Source organism: Oncorhynchus keta, chromosome 25 (assembly GCF_023373465.1).
Source record: "Oncorhynchus keta strain PuntledgeMale-10-30-2019 chromosome 25, Oket_V2, whole genome shotgun sequence".
Lineage (NCBI taxonomy): Eukaryota > Metazoa > Chordata > Actinopteri > Salmoniformes > Salmonidae > Oncorhynchus > Oncorhynchus keta.
The window spans coordinates 77,554-101,750 of NC_068445.1; the positions used below are offsets into that span (position 1 = coordinate 77,554).

General features: G+C 41.4%; 1 protein-coding gene across 2 annotated transcripts; it reads right to left on the bottom strand.

The window, feature by feature from the left end:
* Positions 1-4,015: 4,015 nt before the first annotated feature.
* Positions 4,016-19,018, bottom strand: si:dkey-7l6.3 (zinc finger protein 177). Of its 2 annotated transcripts, XM_035762781.2 has the most exons (5): positions 18,523-19,018; positions 10,299-10,414; positions 9,255-9,381; positions 8,550-8,774; positions 4,016-8,441 (listed from the first exon to the last, which is right to left on the bottom strand). In XM_035762781.2, the coding sequence occupies exons 1-5, from the start codon at positions 18,806-18,808 to the stop codon at positions 7,891-7,893; spliced, it is 1,305 nt and encodes a 434-aa protein (XP_035618674.1). In that variant the 5' UTR covers positions 18,809-19,018; the 3' UTR covers positions 4,016-7,890. The 2 variants fall into 2 exon arrangements, with proteins under 2 accessions (XP_035618674.1, XP_035618673.1); XM_035762780.2 differs by having other exon boundaries at positions 4,016-8,774; positions 18,523-19,017.
* Between the last annotated feature and the right edge of the window lie 5,179 nt (positions 19,019-24,197).

Here is a 24,197-nt window from a genome sequence, read left to right on the forward strand (position 1 = left end):
GCATTTTTGATTTTATTTAAGTGCCCCACTTAATAGTAGAAAAGTGTCAATAACCTGTATTTATTCATGATATGTGAAATATAATTGTCTAAACAGACCGGAACCCTGGCCCATTGATCCTATTGCATGAGAGTCGAGTAAGTCAGGAATTGTGGTGGCCTTTTTCTGTTTATTTCACAAAATCCTAAATTGTCAGGGGCAATTAAACTTTTTAAAAAACAATTAAACTGTTCTGTTGTGTGCAACAGAATATATATTTAAAAATTGAGTTGGAGGACTGTTTTTCCTAAAGAGAGGTAGTACTTATATATACATATATTTTAAACACACACACACACACACACTAGTCAAACGTTTGGACACGCCTACTCATTCAAGGGTTTTCATTTTTACTGCTTTATAAATTGTAGAATAGTGAAGACATCAACACTTAGAAAAAAACAAATATGGAATCATGTAGTAACCAAAAAAGTGTTAAACAAATCAAAATCCATTCTCTGTATTTGAGATTTTTCAAAGCAGCCACCCTTTGCCTTGATGACAACTTTGCACACTCTGTGGCTTTCTCTCAACCAGCTTTATGAGGTTGATGGTGGAACAAACTCCCTCACGACGCCAGGACAGCGGAGTCAATCACCACCTTCCGGAGACACCTGAAACCCCACCTCTTCAAGGAATACCTAGGATAGGGTAAGTAAGGGTAAGTAATCCTTCTCACCCCCCCCCAAAAAAAAAAAAATATTTAGATGCAAGTGGCTGTTCCACTGGATGTCATAAGGTGTATGCACCAATTTGTAAGTCGCTCTGGATAAGAGCGTCTGCTAAATGACTTAAATGTAAATGTAAATGTAGTCACCTGTAATTAAATTCAATTAACAGGCGTGCATTGTTAAAATTTAAAATTTAATTTTTGAACATTCCTTCTTATTGCATTAGAGCGATTCAGTGGTGTTGTGACAAGGTAGAGGGGTATACAGAAGATAGCCCTATCTGGTAAAAGAACAAGTCCATATTATGTCAAGAACAGCTCAAATAAGCAAAGAGAAATGACACTCCATCATTACTTGAAGACGTGAAGGTCAGTCAATCCGGAAAATTTAAAAAAACAGTCTCAAAAATCATCAAGAGCTATGATGAAACTGGCTCTCATGAGGACCTCCGCAGGAAAGGAAGACCCAGAGTTACCTCTGCTGCAGAGGATAATTTAATTAGAGTTGCCAGCCTCAGAAATTTTAGCCCAAATAAATGCGTCAGAGTTCAAGTAACAGACACATCTCAACATCAACTGTTCAGAGGAGACTATGTGAATTAGGCCTTCAATGGTTAAATTGCGGCAAAAAAAACACCACTAAAGAAAACCGTAAGAAGAAGAGACTTGCTTTGGCCAAGAAACATGAGCAATGGACATTAGACCGGTGGATATCTGTCCTTTGGTCAGATGAGTCCAAATTTGAGATTTTTGGTTCCAACCGCCACATTTTTGTGAGACGCAGAGTAGGTGAACGGGTGATCTCTGCATGTGTGGTTCCCACTGTGAAGCATGGAGGAGGATGTGTGATAGTGTCACCAGCAAAGCACCTCCAGGCTGTGTAAGGGCCATTTGACCAAGAAGGAGAGTGATGGAGTGCTGCATCAGATGACCTGGCCTCCACAATCACCCGACCTCAACCCAATTGAGATGGTTTGGGATGAGTTGGACCGCAGAGTGAAGGAAAAGCAGCCAACAAGCACTCAGCTTGTGGGAACTCCTTCAAGACTGTTGGAAAAGCATTCCAGGTGAAGCTGGTTGAGAGAATACCAAGAGTGTGCAAAGCTGTCATCAAGGAAAAGGGTGGCTACTTTGAAGAATACCAAAATATTTCCGCAGCATTAAAGGTCCCCAAGAACACTGTGGCCTCCATCATTCTTAAATGGAAGAAGATTGGAACCACAAACTCTTCCTAGGGCTGGCAGCCCGGCCAAACTGAGCAATATGGGTAGAAGGGCCTTGGTCAGGGAGGTGACTCTGACAGAGCTCCAGAGTTCCTCTGTGAAGATGTGAGAACCTTCCAGGAGGACATCCATCTCTGCAGCACTCCACCAATCAGGCCTTTATGGTAGAAGCCACTCCTCAGTAAAAAGGCACAACAGCCCGTTTGGAGGAGTTTGCCAAAAGGCCCCCGAAAGACGCTCAGACTATAAGAATCAAGATTCTCTGGTCTGATGAAAACAAGATTGAACTTTGGCCTGAATGCCAAGATTCACGTCTGGAGGAAACGTGGCACCATCCCTACGGTGAAGCATGGTGGTGGCAGCATCATGCTGTGGGGATTTTTTTCAGCAGCAGGTACTGGGAGACTAGTAGGGAAATATGAACAGAGCAAAGTACAGAGAGATCCTTAATGAAAACCTGCTCCAGAGCACTCAGGACCTCAGACTGGGGCGAAGGTTCACCTTCCAACAGCACAACGAACCTAACCACACAGCCAAGACAGCGCAGGAGTGGCTTTGGGGCAAGTCTCTGAATGTCCTTGAGTGGCCCAGCCAGAGCCCGGACTTGAACATCTCTGGAGAGACCTGAAAATAGCTTGAGAGGATCTGCAGAGAAGAATGAGAGAAACTCCCCAAATACAGGTGTGCCAAGCTTGTAGCGTCATACCCAAGACGACTCAAGGCTGTAATCACCGCCAAAGGTATGTCAACAAAGTACTGGGTAAAGGGTCTGAATACTTATCTAAATGTGATATTTTAGTTTAATATATACAAACTAGGGATGCACAATATAGTCAGTGAACATATCGGAATCGGACGATATTAGCTAAAAATGCAAACATCTGTATTGGCTGATGTCTAGTTTAACGCCGATGTTTAAAAACCAATGTCAAAAGGTACTGACAATACCTACATAACGTAGGTACATGACATAATGACGCCACGTAAAATTTTGCACTACACGTGCAACACAGCATTCCTAACCTAGCCCACAATGCCTGCTGTGTGGATCGAGCAGTCAACAAGTCAAGCAGTCATTTGAAAGAGTAAGACAATTTCAGCGAGACAACTCAAAGGGAAATCCATTAAAGCCAAGATAATGAAAGTCATTGCTCTTGACAATCAACCGTTCTCTGTCGTGGGTGATGTTGGCTTTTGCCGACTGGTCAAGCAACGGTACACACTACCAAGTGCGCTATTTTTCAGATGTTGCCCCACCGGAGTTACACAGTTACACACTTCAATTAGCTTCATGACATACATACTATGGAACGCCGTTTGGGTCTTTGCCTGTCAAAAAAATATACAGTAAGTAAGCAAACACCAGCCACGAACGATGTGTTTACAATACCGCGTTGGTAATAAAGCATTATTTGTTAGAGCACAACTTCTGGTACCTAGCTAGCTCCAATACAACCAGCCTGAAAACACTGACCAGTAGAAACTGCAGTCATTTTTAAGGGCTTTCAATTGATGAAAGCACATTGTCATAATTAAATTATACTAACAACAAATGAACAATGAAACAGCACAGCAAGTAAGTGAAAGAAATAGGTTTTGATTATGTTTTACTGGTAATGGGGACATACACAAATGCCAACAAAATAACATTTTGTTCAGTGTGGTGTGTGTAACCTTTTAACTAGGTAAGTCAGTTAAGAACAAATTCTTATTTACAATGACAGCCCAATTGTGCGCCACCCTAGCCACCCTATGGGACTCCCAATCACGGCCGGATGTGATACAGCCTGGAATTGAACCAGGGACTGTAGTGACACCTCTTGTACTGAGATACAGTGCCTTAGACCGCTGTGTCCATGTGTGTGTGTTAACTATTTAACTGTACTAGAATGCTTAAAGGACTGCAAAAATGTAATATCCGTATTGTTTTTTTTGCAAGGAAAATATCAGATATCGGACAAAAATGTCATATCGGTCAATAATACAAACATTTCTGTAAACCAGTTTTTGCTTTGTCATTATGGGGTATTGTGTGTAGATGAGAATTTTTTTTTTTTTAATCCATTTTAGAATAAGGCTGTAAATGTGGAAAAAGTCAAGGGGACTGAATACTTTCAGAATGCACTGTAGCAACTGAATAAGTTAAACATGAGAACTGACCTCTTCAATCTCCAGCGGTTATTGTTATGCCATTCCTTTTATGACCAGTGTTCTCCTGCTGCGACTGATTTGGATGGAGACCTTCACCTGGTGGGACTGCTTCTGTAACAAGAGCTTGAGTTCTCGCTTTCCCATCGCTTCATTGGGAAATTATAGGTCCTCATTTTCCTTTCTAATTGCAAAATTGCATAACCTTCATCAACAACTTCACAGATGTCAGCCACTGCTGCCTTGGTCAACACACCAAAGCAGGATGCAAACTGCTTGTGCAAAGCCTTGGAATTCCACATGGGTCCGGGTATCTGTTCATTTTCAGGGCTAGTCTGTTACAGTTTTGTTTGACACTTTAAAATGTCAAATTATATGTGGGTGGTACTATGGATTTGGAAATGCCAATGTGTGAATAATTTGTCCATCTGGAGAATAGTATGCCACAAACAATAGGAAAGGGGCGAAGAAAAGATACTGCCTGTACCCAAGTTTTAAAACAGCAGCCTTGGTGACAGCCTGTGTTCTCATCACACAAATATTGCAGGTGGAACCTCTGAAGCTACACAGGCAAGAACCTGATAAATGTGGTTAGGTTCTCTTTATTATACAGTGGCAAGAAAAAGTATGTGAACCATTTGGAATTACCTGGATTTCTGCGTAAGTCCAAACAGACAAGCAGTGAGCTTAAACTAATAACAAACATTCAGTGTAGGTTGGGAAAAGTATGTGAACCCCTCCAAAAGCTCATTGGAATCAGGAGTCAGCTAACCTGGTGTCCAATCAATGAGACGAGACGAAAAACACTCACAAAATTTGAGTTTGCTATTCACCAGAATCATTACCTGATATGAACCATGCCCCGAACAAAAGAGATCTCAGAAGACCTAAGATTAAGAATTGTTGACTTGCATAAAGCTGGAAAGGGTTAAAAAAGTATCTCTAAAAGCCTTGATGTTCATCAGTCCACGGTAAGACAAATTGTCTATAAATGGAGAAAGTTCAGCACTGTTTTTACTCTCAGGAGTGGCCATCCTGCAAAGATGACTGCAAGGGCACAATAATACAAACATTTCTGTAAACCAGTTTTTGCTTTGTCATTATGGGGTATTGTGTGTAGATTGATGAGAATTTTTTTTTTAATCCATTTTAGAATAAGGCTGTAATGTGGAAAAAGATGACTGCAAGGGCACAGCGCAGGATGCTCAATGAGGTTAAGAATTCTAGTGTCAGCTAAAGACGTACAGAAATCTCTGGAACATGCTAACATCTCTGACAAGTCTACAGTACTTAAAACACTAAACAAGAATGGTGTTCATGGGAGGACACCACGGAAGAAGCTACTGCTGTCCAAAAAAAACCATTGCTGCACGTCTGAAGTTTGCAAAAGTGCACCTGGATGTTCCACAGCACTACTGGCAAAATACACTATGGACAGATGAAACTACAGTTGAATTGTTTGGAAGGAACACACAACATGTGTGGAGAAAAAAAAAGGCACAGCACACAAACATCAACCTCATCCCAACTGTAAAGTATGATGGAGGGAGCATCATGGTTTGGGGCTGTTTTGTTGCCTCAGGGCCTGGACAGCTTGCTATCATCAACAGAAATGTATTCCCACGTTCATTAAGACATTTTTCAGGAGGATGTAAGGTTCTGTCCGCCAATTGAAGCTCAACAGAAGTTGGGTGATGCAACAGGACAACGACCCAAAACACGGAAGTAAATCAACAACAGAATGGCTTTAACAGAAGAAAATACACCTTCTGTCAGCCCAGTCAGAGTCCCGACCTCAACCCAATTGAGATACTGTGGCATGACCTCAAGAGAGCAGTTCACACCAGACATCCCAAGAATATTCCTGAACTGAAACAGCTTTGTAAAGAGGAATGGTCCAAAATTCCTCCTGACTGTTGTGCAGGTCTGGCCAGCAACTACAGAAAATGTTTTGTTGAGGTTATTGCTGCCAAAGGAGGGTCAACCAGTTATGAAATCCAAAGGTTCACATTTTTTCCACCCTGCACCGTGAATGTTTACACAGTGTTTTCAATAAAGACAAGAAAACATATCATTGTTTGTGTGTTATTAGTTTAAGCAGACTTTGTTTGTCTATTGTTGTGACCTAGATGAAGATTAGATCAAATGTTATCAATTTATGCAGAAATCCAGGTATTTCCAAAAGGTTCACATAATTTTTCTTGCCACTGTATACAAGTCTTGTTTTTAAATTGTGAAGTATATTATGTGACAGTTATGTAAATGCATTATAAAAGGAACTCTGAATTTACAAGACAGATATTCATGAATATTAGAAATATATTGCAATGCACAAGTTCAACAATTGCCTGATGGTGAGCTAGAATTGACTTATTCCTGACTTTTTTTTATTGCATATGAACAACTAATAATACATTGTTCTGACTCACTAATTTCAGACATATTATGAAAGTTATTCAACCTTCAATGTCAACACACTGCCAAACCCAAATATTGACAATCACGTACTAAATAAACAGGTAAATCAATACATTTAAAAAGGTTGAGTAAATTAGAATTTTAACCAAACATATCCACATTTCTATGATCTGCAAATAGTTAGTGAATGCCATAACATAGTTATTTTGTTAGATACTGTACTTTTAGGGTTTAGCTGAAATTGTATTTTGTTCAAACTGCTGTTTGACAAATATAAATATTCTCAGTCTTATCCATAATAATCTCATCATGTAGACTAGCATACTGTATCTGCGAGCTGTTGGCTAGAGCACACGTGTCAAGACCAGAGTAGGCACATTTGCTATTTAATGCAACAGTTTGTTACAAAGCTATCGGTAGAGTTGAAAATGCAATGGAAACACATTGAACACATTTTATTCGGTACTTGAAAAGTTAAACGGAAAAGTAAATTGTATGCACTAAGTCATCAGGCACTGATTTGTATACGCAACAAGTCAGTTTGGTGAAAACAGACCACTGGTTGGAAAACGCGCATTTTCATCATGCAGATTTTATAATTTTGCATGAAAATCGCCAATTGGATGGAAACCTAGCTACTGACCCACAAAACGTCTTTGTAGATTCATGATAGTGTTATTAGACAAAACAATGAAAGTGAACTTCAAAACATGTTGTTTAACTGGGAATTGCAGCTGTTGGCAAGTAATGAATCTTCTAGCTTCTGAACTGACTCATCCTTTAAATAAACTTTCCTACTGTCTGTATTATAAAAATGTAAGTTTACTGGGAGAACACATTTTCTCTTACAGTTCTGGCCTGACATGAGTCATCTTCTTGCAAGCACACTAATAATGTTATATTGTTTACAACCCTTTGTAAAGCACAGCTTTATTGAGAATTTCCATAGTAGGATATGATGCACTCTATAGTTCTTATTAAGACTTTATGTATGCTATATTAAGCCTTTATGAATTGTGGTAAATTTAAAGTGTGACCATTATCCTAACAACTTATATGGAAGGACTGTTCCATTTTCAAAATACATTCCAGTGGTAATAATGTCTCATCAAATAGCTTTGTTTCATTGGGTTAAATATTATCAATTGTATCATTTCAAAGGCAATTAAATGGAACAAAAATTGAAATTAGAGCATCGCAATGTTAGACCATGTTTTTCACCTCCACCATTCTTGCGGAGTCAAAACATATCATGAGTGTGAAAATACAAAATAGCCTGTTCTTCATGACTAATGTTCAAACTTAGATGTCAAACAGTGTCACGGTTCTGGTCTAATGCTTCTAAAAATGTTAGGCATAACGGTTCGTGGAGCTCTCAACTAGCCTTACACCTCACAGATTAGGGTGGTTTTTCTGTTGGTGTAACCTCAAATTCTGTTTCCCTGCAAACCTTTTACCACACTGCTCACAGGCAAATGGCCGCTCTCCGGTGTGTACGCTCTGATGCGTTTTCAGATGGCCAGACTGGGTGAACCTCTTCCCGCACTGGGTGCAGCTGTATGGTCTCTCTCCCGTGTGAACCCGTAGGTGTGTCTCCAGATTTCGCGACGATGTAAAACACTTGCTGCAGAAGGTACAAATAAAACGCTTGCTGTCTCTGCTGTCATACTTGGCTGCAGCGTGAAGTCCGGCGGCAGTCATTTGATAATGGGCAGAGCTCAAGTCTGCAACCTTGTCAAGCAGCAATTCCCTGCGGTCCGGTTTCAGGTATTTCCCGTCCTGCATGGAAACCATTCCCAGCATATCCTGGTTGCTCCATGAAGAACACATATCCAGTTCCACGTCGTAGGGTAGAGCGCTGACCATGGAAACTTCTCTTTTCATTTCGAAATTCCCAGCGAGAGAATTTGGACTACTGTCTGGTTCAAAGGGAAACCGCTTCCCTGTCGGGTGAGTAGAGGGGACGGTGTCAGTTTCTGAAGGGAAATCATAAACGGGTTCCACTGTATCCATTTCATTATTCCCCCCCGGTGGACTGGACCCAGACTCACTAGGTGTCTCGTGCAGCGTGTAGTTAAGGCTCAGGGGGTTCCATCTTCCGGCCGTGAATTTAGAACGCAAAAACTGGGGAGTCCTCTGAGAACTCTCATTCCCCTGCTCGGATCGGTGGCCACTATCCTCTCCACTTCTGTCCCACTCCCTCGTAGTTATGGTGGAGGAGGTTATTCTGGAAGGCCCTTCACCGTCATCCACTTCACCATACGACGCCTCAGTACCTTAGGGAAGAGATTAGAGCAAATAGGGATGTCAAACACAGCAATCTACCTGTGTTTCCATTGTTTTGTAAGGGGAGAAGTAAGAGATGTACACCCACCCTGTTGCCAGCCACATATTGCCCTACACAAGCAATCATAATGTAGATAAAGCTTTTTCCTATGTCTCAAAAACATTTAAAATTGGGTTGTAGCTCAGCCATCTACAACTAATGTCAGGGAGACGCAGTCGAACCAGTTTGGGCCACAACGCTCACGACAAATGACTGTCAGCATTGATGCGGGGAGCAATATTGCCAGTAATGGGGGACATTGTGTAGGCCTACACTTACTTTTGTGTGTGATAATGTTAGGAGTGTGATTCAACTAAGTTCACTTTACCACTTGACATCGGGGAGAGAAAAGCAGTTGACATAACAGACAATTTGCAACGTCCATGCAATTCCACCTGGCTAACAATTCATGTGTACACGTTTCACTTACCCTTCTCACTGAATAGCAGAACATCCTGTGTGTCATTACTACTATCCAAGTCCCCGCCCAGCTTCTCCTCCTTGATCAAGACTATGTCAGGTCCGATCTTCTCCTCTTCAGGTACCTGCAAAACCACCTGATATGGCGAGAGAGCATATTTAATTGAAAATACAGGAAGATGCAGGGTTTGCAGAATGAGTTGTAGAGGCAGCAAAATTGGGGGCATGTTTGTCTTTTACCTTTTAATCATGACTTACAGTACAAGACATTAATACCATAACATTTTTGTACAGACCAGGGGTTGCATATGGTTTCAATCCACACTGAAAGTACTAAAACCCAATAAAATGGAACTATATTAATAATCTCTTCACTCTGTCCAACTTGCTAACAATTACCAAAATAAATGTTAGGTCAGGGAGGATTGAAAATTCTGAAAATAATGGATAGAGGACTAGCACATTTTGAAGGAAATATAAACACATTTTCGGTGCGTTCCTCCGGAGCTCCCAAGTGGCGCAGTAGTCTAAGGCACATCTCAGTGCTAGAGGCATCACTACAGACACCCTGGTTTGAATCCAGGCTGTATCACAATCGGTCATGATTAGGAGTCCCATAGGGCAGAACACAATTGGCCCAGCGTCGTCCGGGTTTGGCTGGTGTAGGTCGTCATTGTAAAATAAGAATTTGTTCTTAACTGACTTGCCTAGTTAAATAAATAGAAAAATAAAATAAAAAATTGAAGACCGAATGCAGCCTGCAGGGCAAAATTAGTTTGACACCCCTGGTATAGACATTGTGATTTCACCAGTAGAGACCATTACTTCCTAATGTAAAATGTCTCAAGACACTCAATGTAATGGAACCACCAAGTAATGGTTGTAGTGGAAACCATTAGACTGCGGTCTAGTGGTCACTGATGTTTTTTTAAGTTGGGCTCTCAACAGGATTTATCATCAATAAAACATGGATGGCAAAACAGAACATGAGAAAGCCATAAACCAGCTCTAATAAAGCTTCATGTAGATTTTTTTAATAGATTTTTTTATTTACCTCTTTATTTTCAGACTGTTCTGTGGCTTCCCGAACAGCTGTGATCTTTCCAGCTCTTCTTAGATTTTCATTTGACTGCTTGGTACAGGCAGCCCTTCCAGATGAAGAGGGATGTTCTAGGACAAAGTGAGAAGTAGGCCTGATAACTAAGTAAGTTACAATGTTGTAATGAAGATAGTATGTGCCATCAATGAATCACACATGATGGACAAGACCATCAAAACGCACACACGACCAAAAATTTGAGGACACCTGCTCGTCTCATTCCAAAATCATGGGCATTAATATGGAGTTGGTCCTCCCTTAGCTTCTATAACAGCCTCCACTCTTGTGGGAAGGCTTTCACTAGATGTTAGAACATTGCTGCAGGGACTTGCTTCCATTCAGCCACACAAGCATTAGTGAGGTTGGGCACTGATGTTGGGCGATTAGGCCTGGCTCGCAGTCGGCGTTCCAATTAACCCCAAAGGTGTTCGATGGAGTTGAGGTCAGGACTTTGTGCAGGCCAGTCAAGTTCTTCCACTCCAACTGAGCACGGGGGCACAAAGTTGGAAGCACAGAAACTAGAATGTCTAGAATGTCATTGTATGCTGTAGCGTTAAGATTTCCCTTCACTGGTACTAAGGGGCCTAGCCGGAACCATGAAAAACAGCCCCAGACCATTAATCTCCTCGACCAAACTTTACAGTTGGCACTATACATTGGGGAAGGTAGCTTTCTTCTGGCATCTGCCAAACCCAGGTTTGTCTGTCGGACTGCCAGATGGAGCATGATTCATCACTCCATAGAACGCATTTCCAGTGCTCCAGAGTCCAACGGCAACAAGGTTTACACCACTCCAGCAGACACTTGGCATTGCGCATGGTGATCTTAGGCTTGTGTGTGGCTGCTCTGCCATGGAAACCGATTTCATGAAGCTCCCAACAAACAGTTCGGCTGACGTTGCTTCCAGAGGCAGTTTGGAACTTGGTAGTGAGAGTTGCAACAGAGGACACAATTTTTTTGCTCTACGCGCTTCAGCAGTTCCGTTCTGTGAACTTCTGTGGCCTACCACTTCACAGCTGAGCCGTTGTTGCTCCTAGACATTTCTACTTCACAATAACAGCACTTACAGTTGACTGGGGCAGCTCGAGCAAGGCAGAAATTTGACGAACTGACTTGTTGGAAAGTTAAAATCCTATGATGGTGACACATTGAAAGTCACTTTGCGCTTCAGTAAGGCCATTCTACTGCCGATGTTTGTCTATGGAGATTGTATGGCTGTGTGCTCGACTTTATACACCTGTCAGCAATGGGTGTGGCTGAAATAGCCGAATCCACTAATTTGAAGGGGTGTGCACATATATTATTTTGTGTGTATGTATGTATGTATGTATACACAAAAAAGTTTGGTTTTTGAAAGCACATTTTTTGTCTATTAAGGTAACATCAAATTGATCAGAATTAGTGTAGACATTGTTAATGTTTTAATGACTATTGTAGCTGGAAACAAGATTTTTAACGGAATATCTACATAGGCACACAGAGGCCCATTATCAGCAACCATCACACCTGTGTTCCAATGGTACGTTGTGTAAACTAATCCAAGTTTATAATTTAAAAGGCTAATTGATAAATAGAAAACCCTTTTGCAATTATGTTAGCACAGGTTTATTTTTATTTTTAATATTATCTACATTGTAGAATAATAGTAAATACATCAACTATGAAATATAGCATATGGAATCATGTAGTAACCAAAAAAGTGTTAAACATATCAAAATATATTTTACATACAGATTCCTCAAAGTTGCCACCCTTTGCCTTGATGACAGCTTTGCACCCTCTTGGCATTCTCTTAACCAGCTTCACCTGGAAAGCTTTTCTAACAGTCTTGAACATATGCTGGGCACTTTTACTTTACTCTGCGGTCAAACTCATCCCAAACGATCCCAATTGGGTTGAGGTGTGATTGTGAAGGCCAGGTAACCTGATGCAGCACCATCCCTCACCTTATTAGTCAAATAGCCCTTACACAGCCTGGACGTGTGTTGGGTCATTGTCACGTTGAAAAATAAAAAGTATAGTCCCACTAAGCGCAAACCAGATGGGATGGCGTTTATTTGAGCTGTTCTTGCCATAATATGGACTTGGTCTTTTACCAAATAGGACTATCTTCTGTATACCACCCCTACCTTGTTGCAACACAACTAATTGGCTCAAACACATTAAGGAAAGAAATTCCACAAATTAACTTTTAACAAGGCACACCTGTTAATTGAAATGCATTACAGGTGACTACCTCATGAAGCTGGTTGAGAGAATGCCAAGCGTGTGCAAAGCTGTCAAGGCAAAGGGTGGCCACTTTGAGGAATTTCAAATATAAAATATATTTTGATTTGTTTAACAATTACTACATGATTCCATATGAGTTATTTCATAGTTTTGATGTATTCACTATTGTTCAACAATGTAGAACAAAATATATTTAAAAAATAAAGCAAGACCCTTGAATGAGTAGGTGTCCAAACCTTTGACAGGTACTGTATATATATATATACACACCGACTTAGGAAAGTATTCAGACCACTTGACTTTTCCAGATTTTGTTAGGTTACAGCAGGGGTGTCAAACTCATTTCGCATCGTGGGCCACATACGGCCTAGGGAGATGTCAAGTGGGCCGGACCATTAAAATTATACCATACTCTGCTATAAATAACCAAAATATCATGTCTTTCCTTTGTTTTGGTGTAAAGAAGCACAAGAACATTAGGAAAATATTGAAATTTAATGAACTATCCTTTTACAAAACATTTCATGAAACACCTCATATTTCCTTAGACAAATGTGCAATTTACTTTTATCATTCACAAATATGCATATTGCAACTGATCCCACTGATTGTACAAAGGCACAAAACTTTAATTGGTACTGAAAAATATAGTAATGCACTTTAAGATTAAATGAGACTTTTAAAGAAAGGAATTTTTAAACCACTTACACATACGCATATAAAATCTAAATGTAATCCCTGCGTACACCTTACAAACTAAGGAGAGTGATTTTAAATGTGTAATGAAGAAAGTGTTCGCCTGTCCTGTAAATCTGTAAACTTCATACATGAAACATACATACACATACAATACATACTGAAAATGTATGGAGTTGTATGAACAGTAGAATTCCATCACACAACTTTTGTTTTGAAGCTGCTGACTAACATTAAAGTGCACATTTTTTAAATCACCACAGTAAGGATTCATCTTCACAGAGCTGTATTCTTTCAATGCAAACAGTATCTAAGGCAGCATTTTAAAGGTGTTAGTCTAGTCTGGACTTGTATTTGTACCTGAAACTTGGCATCTTTTGGCCTGTACAAGTGCATCAACACCAGGTGTCATGTCCTGACTAGCTGTCACTTTCAGAATGTCATTTAAGTGCTTGTTTGTGAGCCTTTGCATTTTTGTTTTATTGATATTCATCACTGAGAAAATTTGTTCACAAAGGTAGGTTGTCCCAAACATGCACAAAATTTTAGCAGCCAGGGCTGTTAATTTGGGGTACCCTGGTAGTAGATACTGATAAAATCAGGGCAGGGTTGCCATTTGCCAGTTGCATCTCCCACAAAGTCAGCTTCAACTTAAATGCATGTATGTTGTCAGAAAACTGTGTGACAACTTTTTTGCGGCCTTGCAACATTTTGTTCAGATTGTTCAAGTGTTCAGTAATATCAACCAAGAATGCAAGGTCCCGTAGCCATTCCTGAGATTGTAATTCCAACACCGGTTTTCCTTTTTCTCCATGAACTGTCCGATTTCCTCTCGTAGATCAAAGAAATGCCTCAGCACAGCGCCTCGGCTTAACCATCTCACTTCAGTGTGGTATGGCAGGCTGTGTAATGTTGCTGTCGCTGAGAAGTTTGTCAAACTGACGATGGTTCAGACCTCTGGACCGGATGAAATTTACAGTGCGAACAACCACCTCCATGACGTGGTCCATTTTCAGCGACTTGCAACACAATGCCTCCTGGTGCAAAATACAGTGAAATGTCCAGAAACGATCTCCTCCATTAAGAGCTTGTACTTTGTCTTTGAACTTTGTCGCGACACCTGCTTTCTTTCCGACCATGGATGGCGCGCCGTCTGTAGCCAGGCTGACAGCGCGGGACCAGTCCACTCCAACTCTGTCCAATGCAGCAAGGACAGAGCCGAAAATGTCCTCGGCTGTTGTGGTGTCCATCATTGGCACCAACTCAAGAAACTCTTCAGTAACAGTCAATGTCTCATCAACTCCTCGAATAAATATGGCCAGTTGGGCCACGTCTGTGATGTCAGTGTCGTCAATTGCCACGGAAAATGCAATAAATGACTTGACTCTCTGTTTCAATTGACTGTCTAAATCTGCCGATAGTTCCGAAATCCTCTCTGCTATAGTATTCCTCGTCATGCTAATATTGGCAAAAGCTTGTCGCTTCTCGGGACATACAAGTTCAGCCGCCTTCATCATGCATCGTTTAACAAAGTCACCGTCGGAATACGGCTTCGATGCTAATGCTATTTCGCTAGCAATTAGGTAGCTGGCTTTTACCGCTGCTTCACTGACTTCTCGGCTCTGGATGAAAGTTGACTGCTGTATCCTCAGACCCGCCAGCAATTCGTTAATCTTATCTCTTCTCAGTTGTCCTTGCAAGCCGTCATATTTTTCGCTGTGATGAGTCTCGTAGTGGCGTCGAATATTATATTCCTTCAATACCGAAACTTGTTGCAAACACACCAAGCACAAAGGTTTTCCGTGCATCTCTGTAAATAAATAGGACGTGGTCCATTTTTCTTTGAAAATTCTACACTCCTTATCTACTTTTCTCCGTTTGGATAACGACATTTTGGCTAATGAGGGTGTAGTGGAGAGGTAGAGACATTAACAATCTTAACAACGTCGTAACAAGCAGCAGATGGCGCATTGATACCGTCTGCTGTTTTCAGTCTGTCTCAGTGATGCGGCTTGTCTTAAAAAAAAAAAAAAAAAATTAATTCCATGTCTTTTATGCATTTTTTCCACTTTCAAATTATCCTGCGGGCCTGATGAACCTCCTTGGGGGCCGGTTCCGGCCCGCGGGCCGTATGTTTGACACCCTGGGTTACAGCCTTATTCTAAAACAGATTAAATTGTTTCCCCCCCCTTAAAAATATATACACAATTACCCCCATGATGATAGCAAAGGGTCTGAATACTTATGAAAATAAGGTATTTCAGATTTTTTTTTAATTATACATTTGCAAAAATGTCTAATGACCTGTTATCTTTGTCATTATGGGGTATTGTAGTTAACTAATGCACTTTTTTACATTGTGCTGTAACGTACAATTTACCTTATTTTAGTGCCCTAAAAAACACAATATGAATACCATTGTAAAGCACAATTTCTCCCCTTTCCAGCAAAATCCAAGACGAGACCTTCAATGCTGCCTGTCTTTGCATGATTGAAGGAGGCAATGAGCTCCGTCGGGTCTTTTTAAAAATGTCAGGTGGGGAAGCGATACCTACTGCGTGATAGTGAAAGGGGGAGATCAGCCGTGTGGGGAAACAGCTTTTTTTCACCCAATCTGTCCAACTCATCACCTCTAAAATGTTAATAAAACACTATAAAGAGTTTATATTAAGTGTCATTACATATCTACTTGAAGGTTTGTGTCGAATTATAAATCGGGGTTTTAGGGCGGCGCTACAGTTATCTTCAGAAGTAAACAGCGGCTGTGGCGGCTTTTGAGTCTTGATGGCTTGCAGTGACAACGCAAAAAATGCATGCATTCAGTTGTACGATTAACTAGGTATCCCCGTTACCCTGTCCCTTTCTTGTTTTTAATTTGTGAGAGAAGCGCTACACCTGGTGGAGAGGCTGTACGACACAGAATAAGCTGTATTGCATTGCATGACACATCACAATTTAACATACAGCTTCAGAGGGGTCCATTGTTTCAACTCTTCTCCAATACTATCGGGTTATTCCCATGTCAATCAACGCTTGAACAGAAACGTAGTTCACACCCCGGATTTTGAAGCCAACACAGTCACTACAGTCCATTAGTTTTCATTGCAGTCTCGTTTGTGCAAATTTGTGCGTAATGGGGTTAGTCAACAGTAGATTGATGAGGAAAAAATCTATTTAATACATTTTAGAATAAGGCATTAACGTAACAAAATGTTGAAAAGGGGAAGGGGTCTGAATACTTTCCGAATGCACTGTGTTTATATATAAATACATTGGGACAGTTAAATTGCACTTCAGAACGATTCTGGGACAGTGATGAAAAAAGTTCGTTTTGGAGCCCTGTATGTAGCAAGCTAGCTACCTAACATTGCCCAAAAATCTGAAGTCAGAGGAGAAACAGTCTCCTGCAGGTGAGGACAGAGAGAAACTGATTAACTCTATTACTGACTATCAAATTATATAAGTTGATGAATTGATCGTAGAATGAAACAATGTACTTGACTCATTATGAATACAGTGGGGCAAAAAATTATTTAAATCAGCCACCAATTGTGCAAGTTCTCCCACTTAAAGATGAGAGGCCTGTAATTTTCATCATGGGTACACGTCAACTATGACAGACAAAATTGTTTAAAAAATCCAGAAAATCACATTGTAGGATTTTTTATGAATTTATTTGCAAATTATGGTGGTCACCTACAAACAAGCAAGATTTGACTCTCACAGACCTGTAATTTCTTTAAGAGGCTCCTCTGTACTCCACTCATTACCTGTATTAATGGCACCTGTTTGAACTTGTTATCAGTATAAAAGACACCTGTCCACAACCTCAAACAGTCACACTCCAAACTCCACTATGGCCAAGACAAAAGAGCTGTCAAAGATCACCAGAAACAAAATTGTAGACCTCACCAGGCTGGGAAGACTGAATCTGCAATAGGTAAGCAGCTTGGTTTCAAGGCATCAACTGTGGGAGCAATTATTAGGAAATGGAAGACATACAAGACCACTGATAATCTCCCTCAATCTGGGGCTCCAGGCAAGATCTCACCCCGTGGGGTCAAAATGATCACAAGAACAGTGAGCAAAAATCCCAGAACCACACGGGGGACCTAGTGAATGACCTGCAGAGAGCTGGGACCAAAGTAACAAATCCTACCATCAGCAAGGGCATTGAAGATGAAACGTGGCTGGGTCTTTCAGCATGACAATGATCCCAAACACACCGCCTGGGCAATGAAGGAGTGGCTTCGTAAGAAGCATTTCAAGGTCCTGAAGTGGCCTAGCCAGTCTCCAGATCTCAACCCCATAGAATATCTTTGGAGGGAGTTGAAAGTCCGTGTTGCCCAGCAACAGCCCCAAAACATCACTGCTCTAGAGGAGATCTGCATGGAGGAATGGGCCAAAATACCAGCAACAGTGTGTGAAAACCTTGTGAAGACTTACAGAAAGCGTTTGACCTTTGTCAATACTAACAAAGGGTATATAACAAAGTATTGAGATAAGTATTTGGTCAATAACAAAAGTTTCTTTTCCACCATAATTTGCAAATAAATTCATTAAAAATCATACAATGTGATTTTCTGGATTTTTTTTCTATTCTCATTTTGTCTGTCATAGTTGAAGTGTACCTATGATGAAAATTACAGTCCTCTCTCATCTTTAAGTGGGAGAACTTGCACAATTGGTGGCTGACTAAATACTTTTTTTGCCCCACTGTATCTTCGCTTTCCATCTTAAGAGGGATAGATGACTGGGACGTCAGGCTACAGCCATACATGAATTACATTTTTTTAATGAAATGCAAACGGTTGGGGCTTTTTGATTTACATACTCCTGTTGAAAATGTGATTATATTACAGCAATGTGACTTGTATTAGTACTATTTCACAATGTTTAACATTGTGTTATTTTACAATGTTTTCTGGGGGGGGGGGGACATACATATTACCAATCACTTCTATGGTTCAGATTAAAATAATTTGGTATGATTAATCAATAACGAAGGGAGAAATGCTGAGAACAAGGTAAAGCAAGTTTACCAGTTGTATTTAGATTGTCATTATGGAGACACCTATTGGAATAATGTGGCAACTTCATCTTTTGGGGTTTTTGGGGTTAAGTTTTCAGGCTTTGCAGGCATGTTAATTTCAGATAGAGCTGGCCACACACACACACACACACACACACACACATACATACATACATACATACATACATACATACATACATACATACATACATACATACATACCGGCATTGAGGGAATCAATGTTAGCTTGGTGGTTTGTTTCTGCCATATTGCCTCTCTGCCCACGCGCAATGATGGTCTCGATCAACTCGAGTTTCCTTCTCAATGCCTCATTCTCTTTGTGGCTTCGAGAGAGTTCCAATTGTAAAACAGCATAACTGTCATCTACGAGCTCGCAGATATCTGCCACCGCCGCTTTGGTCAATGCATCCATGATTGACGACAGTTGTGTATGAAAAGCTCTGTAGTTGGTCATTGTGTTAGGTAGAAATTGGCGCACAGCTAGCATCTTCTCCAGCGACCATAGGTGTTCTCCCGTGGAAATATGGTGTAAACAGCCTCTTCGAGTTGAAACCTAAGCTGCGTTTTTGATATCTGTGAATTTAGCAAGTGCTGGTCGTAGATAATTGAGCTAGCTATCTAACAAGTTGTCCTCCTGAACCGCAACAAATAAAATAGATTTTCCGTTTTTTTTTCTTCTTCTGTGGTTTTGTTGGCGTTCACGAACTTTCAAAATAAAAGCCCTCATCTATGAAATTCGCCAGCCAGAGAGGATAAGCATCGAAGGGCACGGCAGTGGCGATTTTAGCATGCAAATCTTGTTAGGGCAAACTCTCCCAAAAAATGTATATGCCTGCCAGCAAAGCCACTAAACAACACAACACTAAACAATACATTAATTGCACTATAACGGCGACAAGCAGTGCCCACAAACTGTTCCGGCCTACATAAAGCTGTCCCAACAGCAGGGCTCTCTTTTCAGCACCATGGAGTGAATCCTTACCACTGCTACACCTGGCTATCAGTGGAGCCTTGTCTGGCAGCAAAACAATGAATTCAGCCTCCCTTACTGCCTTTAAAAGAAACATAGCTGATATAGCTGACTTGATTAAACAAATGTAGTTTCTACTGACAATTGAGATTTACAAACTATGGCATTAAAGAACGATGAGTGGATAAGAGGCATTCCGTAATTTTGATTAAGACATTAATGAGCGAGCTAAGACAGACGTAGTCAATATAATGTGTTCAGCACTTTTAATTTGTACAGTGACATAATTCAGAACATGGGCTGCTCTTACAGTATTTTCCCTGTACACCAAGTCAGAAACGTAGGATAAATAAAGGGGCCATATAAGCAGACATTGAAAGCTCTTAATATTAGATGATGACATTTCTCAAAAACAGCTACATGTGCACCGCCGAGTCAGAACAGTAATGATAGGCGAAATTAAGAGGTGAAAATAGACCAAATTATTAGGGTGAGGCACATGGACTAACATCTTATTACACAACATACACTTAGTATTACTTTCTTAGCTACAGTATACATATCTCCCTAGCATATTACATAATTTATGCAGCAGCATATAAGACATTTTTGGACTCACCTTGTGATGTGCTCACTTGAACAGGAAGGTGGCGCGGCCGTCCTTCATGGGCAAATTTTGTCATCAGAGAAAGATTTACAATTACGAGTTGGATGACCGTTCAAACGTATTTTCCTAGTCTGAGCTCGTTTATTCCCGACTTCCTAGTTGCAATGCTTGCAGTTAGCCACTGTCACCGGTTCCTTCCAAATCACTCGTTGTGTAATGTTTATGTCCAATGGCTGATGAGCACCGATACGTTTTATCTATAATGTATCTTCATTATTTCTCTTCATATGACAAGGATTAAAAAGGATTTGCCAGTAGATTGTCGACTTGATTTATGATGACTGCTAGCTAAGACTTTGAAAGTAATATGTTGACATGATCAGTCCAATCAAAGCTACTGTACATATAACGCGATTTTACATCATTTTATCTGTGGCCAATGACCTTGAGCCTTCTTGGAAGGGCACTTTTAATATAACTCTATGGCAGGACCCAAAGGGTTGACATTTTGGATGTCTACCCTTACTAAGGACATACACTTGGCGACGATGTAGTGTCCCCATGAGTGACAGAACACTGAGCCAATCACGGCACAATGCTCCTATTTTCTGCTGGCTCGCCACACCACCACAGAAAGCACAGAGCTAGGCTGAAACACCTGCATTTTGGATCTGCCTTACTCAAGAAAACAAAAGAAAGACCATGTTTGTGCACGGTTTTATTAACTTAATGATATATATATATATATTTTACATTGTTTGCAAATCGATATGTGACTCGTATTAATGCCAAAATAACATGCAAAACAGGCAAGCCCCTACTGCCCTGAATGACGGGTCGCCATTGGGCACGGCTGTTATTATTTTAATTGCAACAAAACACAAAACATATCAATACAAAAAAGCATTATTAGGTGGACCCTTGTTCAACAGGCAGTGATATAAAGGGTAAAATACCATATAATAAATCTGATTTTAGTAGGCCACATTCCAATATTAAATTCAGCTGTAAGCAGCAATGAACTGATTTCACAGGATGACAGAAACCCAGTTATCAATAAGCACTCAGGAGGCCGGTGTCCCTCCAGAGTGGTCGAGTGCCGTGCGACAGCTTTTTTGCCCTTTGGCCTCATTCACGGCCACTTTCTCAAGCGGCAGCCGTGCTCCTGCTGTTCACGTGCCGTTTCCTCACACAGCCCACCTGCCATTCTCCAGACCGACAACACTACAGCTGCCAGGTGGAGACGAGACACTTTTTTCATCTTGTAGCCATCGGTTTTCCTACTAACTGTCGCCACTTATTTGTATATATTGATTGATTTTTATTATTTAAGATACATTGGAAGCTATTTGAAAAATGTATGTGGAATAGTACTGTAAATGATTGTGTGTGCTAAATATATCAGATATCAAGGGCCAGTCCTGATCCACTGGTAACGACAAATCAAATCCAAATCCAGTCAAATCAAATGTTATTATCATATACTTGCAGGCTTCTCACACAGTGTGAAAAAAAGTGACATAGTAATCAAATAAGTAACATAGGAAAGCATTGAAATATAAAACAAAGTAATATGCAGATAAAAGAAAATAAGATTTAAAAATTGCCTGTAGGGTTATAGTATGGACATTGTTTGCCCATGTGCATAGTGAGTGGAATAAGGTACAGTGCAGTAGCAGCATAGAATGATATGAAAGTATATACATTAGTATTTTTTGTTATTTTATTTTTTTATTTTTTTTATTTCACCTTTATTTAACCAGGTAGGCTAGTTGAGAACAAGTTCTCATTTGCAACTGCGACCTGGCCAAGATAAAGCATAGCAGTGTGAACAGACAACACAGAGTTACACATGGAGTAAACAATTAGCAAGTCAATAACACAGTAGAAAAAATGGGCAGTCTATATACAATGTGTGCAAAAGGCATGAGGAGGTAGGCGAATAATACAATTTTGCAGATTAACACTGGAATGATAAATGATCAGATGGTCATGTACAGGTAGAGATATTGGTGTGCAAAAGAGCAGGAAAGTAAATAAATAAAAACAGTATAAAAACAGTATGGGAATGAGGTAGGTGAAAATGGGTGAGCTATTTACCTATAGACTATGTACAGCTGCAGCGATCGGTTAGCTGCTCGGATAGCTGATGTTTGAAGTTGGTGAGGGAGATAAAAGTCTCCAACTTCAGCGATTTTTGCAATTCGTTCCAGTCACAGGCAGCAGAGTACTGGAACGAAAGGCGGCCAAATGAGGTGTTGGCTTTAGGGATGATCAGTGAGATACACCTGCTGGAGCGCGTGCTACGGATGGGTGTTGCCAATCGTGACCAGTGAACTGAGATAAGGCGGAGCTTTACCTAGCATGGACTTGTAGATGACCTGGAGCCAGTGGGTCTGGCGACGGATATGTAGTGAGGGCCAGCCGACTAGAGCATACAAGTCGCAGTGGTGGGTGGTATAAGGTGCTTTAGTGACAAAACGGATGGCACTGTGATAGACTGCATCCAGTTTGCTGAGTAGAGTGTTGGAAGCCATTATGTAGATGACATCGCCGAAGTCGAGGATCGGTAGGATAGTCAGTTTTACTAGGGTAAGCTTGGCAGCGTGAGTGAAGGAGGCTTTGTTGCGGAATAGAAAGCCGACTCTTGATTTGATTTTTGATTGGAGATGTTTGATGTGAGTCTGGAAGGAGAGTTTGCAGTCTAGCCAGACACCTAGGTACTTATAGATGTCCACATATTCAAGGTCGGAACCATCCAGGGTGGTGATGCTAGTCGGGCATGCGGGTGCAGGCAGCGATCGGTTGAAAAGCATGCATTTGGTTTTACTCGCGTTTAAGAGCAGTTGGAGGCCACGGAAGGAGTGCTGTATGGCATTGAAGCTCGTTTGGAGGTTTGATAGCACAGTGTCCAATGACGGGCCGAAAGTATATAGAATGGTGTCGTCTGCGTAGAGGTGGATCAGGGAATCGCCCGCAGCAAGAGCAACATCATTGATATATACAGAGAAAAGAGTCGGCCCGAGAATTGAACCCTGTGGCACCCCCATAGAGACTGCCAGAGGACCGGACAGCATGCCCTCCGATTTGACACACTGAACTCTGTCTGCAAAGTAATTGGTGAACCAGGCAAGGCAGTCATCCAAAAAACCGAGGCTGTTGAGTCTGCCGATAAGAATATGGTGATTGACAGAGTCGAAAGCCTTGGCGAGGTCGATGAAGACGGCTGCACAGTACTGTCTTTATCGATGGCGGTTATGATATCGTTTAGTACCTTGAGTGTGGCTGAGGTGCACCCGTGACCGGCTCGGAAACCAGATTGCACAGCGGAGAAGGTACGGTGGGATTCGAGATGGTCAGTGACCTGTTTGTTGACTTGGCTTTCGAAGACCTTAGATAGGCAGGGCAGGATGGATATAGGTCTATAGCAGTTTGGGTCCAGGGTGTCTCCCCTTTGAAGAGGGGGATGACTGCGGCAGCTTTCCAATCCTTGGGGACCTCAGACGATATGAAAGAGAGGTTGAACAGGCTGGTAATAGGGGTTGCGACAATGGCGGCAGATAGTTTCAGAAATAGCGGGTCCAGATTGTCAAGCCCAGCTGATTTGTACGGGTCCAGGTTTTGCAGCTCTTTCAGAACATCTGCTATCTGGATTTGGGTAAAGGAGAACCTGGAGAGGCTTGGGTGAGGAACTACGGGGGGCGGAGCTGTTGGCCGAGGTTGGAGTAGCCAGGCGGAAGGCATGGCCAGCCGTTGAGAAGTGCTTATTGAAGTTTTCGATAATCATGGATTTATCGGTGGAGACCGTGTTTCCTAGCCTCAGTGCAGTGGGCAGCTGGGAAGAGGTGCTCTTGTTCTCCATGGACTTCACAGTGTCCCAGAACTTTTTGGAGTTGGAGCTACAGGATGCAAACTTCTGCCTGAAGAAGCTGGCCTTAGCTTTCCTGACTGACTACGTGTATTGGTTCCTGACTTCCCTGAACAGTTGCATATCACGGGGGCTATTCGATGCTATTGCAGTCCGCCACAGGATGTTTTTGTGCTGGTCGAGGGCAGTCAGGTCTGGAGTGAACCAAGGGCTGTATCTGTTCTTGGTTCTGCATTTTTTGAACGGAGCATGCTTATCTAAAATGGTGAGGAAGTTACTTTTAAAGAATGACCATGCATCCTCAACTGACGGGATGAGGTCAATGTCCTTCCAGGATACCCGGGCCAGGTCGATTAGAAAGGCCTGCTCACAGAAGTGTTTTAGGGAGCGTTTGACAGTGATGAGGGGTGGTCGTTTGACTGCGGCTCCGT

Bases quoted from the DNA above. Each gene is read 5' to 3' on its own strand.
- si:dkey-7l6.3 (XM_035762780.2), bottom strand. From the start codon at position 18,808: ATGCTAGCTGTGCGCCAATTTCTACCTAACACAATGACCAACTACAGA. The intron at 10,415-18,522 runs GTATGTATGTAT...ACTTTGTCCTAG, and splicing joins CATTGATTCCCTCAATGCCG to AACATCCCTCTTCATCTGGA. The intron at 8,775-9,254 runs GTAAGTGAAACG...CTCTTCCCTAAG, and splicing joins TCTGCTATTCAGTGAGAAGG to GTACTGAGGCGTCGTATGGT.